Raw genomic sequence first — 3,969 nt, 5'->3', positions numbered from 1 at the left:
ATAATCAATGTATAAAGAGAAAAAATATAGAATAACAGTAATAGGGACCAATACTGTACCACAAGGACCTTTAGGGGACACTTAATATTTAAACAATGTCAAAGTATAATGACCTTAACTTATGAAAGAGAACAACTTTTGAAGAAAAAATGTAAATACAATTTTAAAGGGATTTTCAATAGATTTTATTTTATGTGAACCATCTTGTGTTCTTAATCATGAATTCGATTTAGTTTTATTCAAGTAACTCAGTATGAGCCTCAGACTTACTATGTCATCTGAAAATTGAACTCCTATGTTTACTGAATAGAGCTGTGAAGAGACTCTGATAAGAATGATTGTGCTGAGATTGCCAGAGATGGTCACCAGGTAGATGCACAGGATGATCAAGAAGAGGAAAACACAGAGGACTAGATCATGCACCAACTATTGACAAATGGACAGATATATTTCAATTATAGGCATTCTGCTTCCTCTTATTATTATGTGTATGGGATTTTATTATTATATCAAGTCTGACAAAATAGCAGATGTCACCAAGAAAATATTTTCCTGCCAAGCACTCTCTTCAGAGTCCCCTTTATCTCCTGGTTCCTGAGACTATAGATGAGGGGATTCAGCATGGGGATCACCACCGTGTAGAACACAGATACCACTTTGTTCTGATCCGTGGAGTAGCTGGACTTGGGCATCACATAAATGAAGGTAATTGTTCCATAGTAAAGAGTGACTGCAGTGAGGTGGGAGGTGCAGGTGGAGAAGGCCTTGTGGCGCCCCTCTGTAGAGCTCATCCTCAGGATGGTGATGAGGATGTAGATGTAGGAGATGGCAATGACAAATGCTGTGACCACGATAATGGAGCCAGCAGAAAATGAGGAAACAAATGCAATGATACTGACATCAGAGCAGGAGAGCTCAACTAAAGGAGCAAAATCACAGAAGAAATGATTGACACCATTTGGCCCACAGAAGAGCAAAGAAAAGAAGGAAAGAGAAAAGACAGAAGCATTGAGGAAACCCCCTGTATAAGCCACTACAAGTAACTGGAGACAGACTTGTGTGGACATTTTGGTGGAGTAAAGCAGTGGGTTGCAGATTGCCACAAAGCGATCATAGGCCATGGCAGCCAGAAGGAAGCACTCCACTGTCCCAAAGAAAACAACTGAACCAAGCTGGATGCCACACCCAAGGTAGGAGATGGCGTTTCTCTCCACCAGGAAGTTTACAAGCATATTGGGTGTGACAGAAGATGAAAAGCCTATGTCAGCAAAAGCTAAATGGCTCAGAAAAAAGTACATGGGGTGATGGAGCTGAGAAGAGACTCTGATGAGAATGATCGTGCTGAGATTGCCACAGATGGTCACCAGGTAGATGCACAGGATGATCACAAAGAGGAAGACTCGGAGGACTGGATCCTCAGTTAAGCCCAATAGAATGAACTCTGTCACTGCAGAGTGGTTCCCATTGACCAGGGAATCCATGGGACAGTGGCTGCTGAAAAATGACCTGTGGGGAAAACATGACATGAAAGCATTTTTAAATATCATGGTTCCATTTTCATTAAGGCAGATAGAATGTCACTATAAATAAGAATATTGAAGTACCATTATTTCTTTATATGCAATGATGAGTCTGTCTGTAATATTAAAATTGGTTTTAGCAGAAACTCCAGAAAGGGACTGGGGTTGTGGCTGAGCAGTAGAGTGCTTGCCTTAAATGTATGAGGCACTGGGTTCTATCCTCAGCAACACATAAGCAAATAAATAAAAATAAAGGTGTTATGTACAACTAAAAAAAATTTAAATAAAGAAACTCCAGAAAAATTCTTCCATTTAATATTTTTAGTTTGTATATTATATATTGTTCCCCAGTATCTATCTAAAGTGGATTTAAAGCCAAATAATAAAATTATAAGATAGGTGAATGACAAAAATGAAACAGAGTATAATGAGAAAGAAAGGATATGCATAGGGTTTTGCAAGAAGGAACAGAATAATAATTAACATTTACCACATACTTTCTAAATGATAAGAATACAGCTAAGGATTACATATGTAAACACAAGGATGTATAATTTATTATATTTTACATAGAATAACATTAATCACTTTCACTATTACAGATGCATTAACAAAATCTGAAAACAGATTTTAACTTGTATATAACAACTGGAATGTGTAACATTAGTATAAATACTCTAAAACCTTGGAAGTCTGACTGCCCATTCATTTAGTAGTTCTGTAATAATGAAGTTAAATAATAGCTACCATGGAATCTAATGAACCTAGCAATGAATGAATCAGAGGTTCCTTTAAAAGTTCTGACAGCAGATCTGTAAAAGAGTCACCTACGTTTTTATGTACTTCACAATATCTATCAGTTAAATATTATCTTTTTTTATACAAGAAGAAACAAAATTTTTCTTCATAGTATAAACAGGAATTCTAAATTAGTGTGATGAGTAAGATTATTTACTATAAATTTATTACTTATTTCCACATGTTATTTTTAACAAGCAAAATCAATGAAATATCAATGTAATTACTGACAAAACATAATTGATACTCAGTACATAATTAAAGTAGACCCACTTGAATAAATCAAATAACTTCTTACTATAATAATTATTTCTAATTGGTGTTTTGTAGCATGAAATAATATTATTTTCAAAATATTATATAGCTGAATAATGTATAGACTAATGACTATAAACTAAAGAAAAACTAAAAATGTATAGATTAAAGAAGAAGAATCATTGTGCTACGCACCAGGTTGATCATCTCCAAATTTTCCGAGTGTATATACAAAGGTTTTTAAAACCTGCCTTTAATCTAAAGCACTCAGATACCTAATAAAGTAAGTTTTACCACAAAGCTTTTTTTTTATCTTTGCATTTTAAAATCTTCAATTTAAATCTCTAAATAGCAATAAATACGCAAGGCATCTGAAAGCCAGCATTTTGGCGGAACACCAAGTTTGGATAGCACTGAAAGATCATATGAATGGGTAGATAACAAGGAATCCTGGTAGCTGGGATTATGAATGTTTATTCATGTGAAACTAATGGTGAAAGCAGCAAATCAGCCAATATTGCCTACTAGCTGATTGCTGGAAATGAAAACCAATAAGTCAGATTCATTAACAGAAGCCAAAGACTTACCTTCTGAAATGAGAATTCATTCATCTTTCATTAACAAATCAAAGTCATAGTGTTTATATTACTATTTTTTATTTTTATTCTCTTTGGAGGATAAATCTCTGAAGACAGTACAGATTCAAGTGTGAATTCAAAAGCATCATGGAGCATCATTATTTTCTATAGTGGATATTGAGAAGCTCAATTCACACACAAAAACAACTGTCTTTCAAGATTCTTTCAATTCTCAAGTGGTCAATTTATTCTTTTGTTTCTATCTAGGTGTTCATGCATAGTTCTATGACCTTTGTTATAGCAAAGTATCTTATAGACAAATATTGATTCCATGTTTATTTTGATATTTCTGATTAAGAAATAGTTTTAAACTTCAGTTATAAAATGCTAACCACAGCTTTAAATATTCAATGTGTGTTTTATTGATAAATATTTTATATTTATGCTACATGAATATAAAAACATAATATTAAGTAAGAACTTTAAAGGAATATGAGTAGAACTTTACACTGTAAATTTTTAAAATTTGTTCTTTTTAGTTATACATGACAGTAGAAGCTACTTTGATATATTTATACAAACATGGAAAAAATCTTATTCTAATTAGAATCCCAGTCTTGTGGATGTATGTGATGTTGAGATTCACTGTGGTATATATTTATATATGTATATTGGAAAGTTAGGTCAGATTCATTCCACTGAATTTTAAAGAACAAAATTTAAGACTTGTATGTTAATTATTAAAGCAAAAGTAAGAAAACAAATGCCTTGAAATTAGTATAAAGAATTAGAAATTAAAAAGAAGTTTGGATAAATTC

At 33.1% G+C, this 3,969-nt stretch overlaps 1 protein-coding gene across 1 annotated transcript; it reads right to left on the bottom strand.

The window, feature by feature from the left end:
- Nucleotides 1–533: 533 nt before the first annotated feature.
- Nucleotides 534–1,481, bottom strand: LOC143391479 (olfactory receptor 5P76-like). The gene has a single exon (XM_076844178.2). It carries the CDS (start codon nucleotides 1,479–1,481, stop codon nucleotides 534–536), a length of 948 nt encoding a protein of 315 aa, XP_076700293.2.
- Nucleotides 1,482–3,969: the final 2,488 nt, after the last annotated feature.

The sequence above is a fragment of the Callospermophilus lateralis genome, chromosome 2, assembly GCF_048772815.1.
Source record: "Callospermophilus lateralis isolate mCalLat2 chromosome 2, mCalLat2.hap1, whole genome shotgun sequence".
Taxonomy (NCBI): domain Eukaryota; kingdom Metazoa; phylum Chordata; class Mammalia; order Rodentia; family Sciuridae; genus Callospermophilus; species Callospermophilus lateralis.
This window is presented reverse-complemented; position numbering and strand designations above follow the sequence as displayed.

Bases quoted from the DNA above. Each gene is read 5' to 3' on its own strand.
- LOC143391479 (XM_076844178.2), bottom strand. From the start codon at position 1,481: ATGGATTCCCTGGTCAATGGGAACCACTCTGCAGTGACAGAGTTCATT.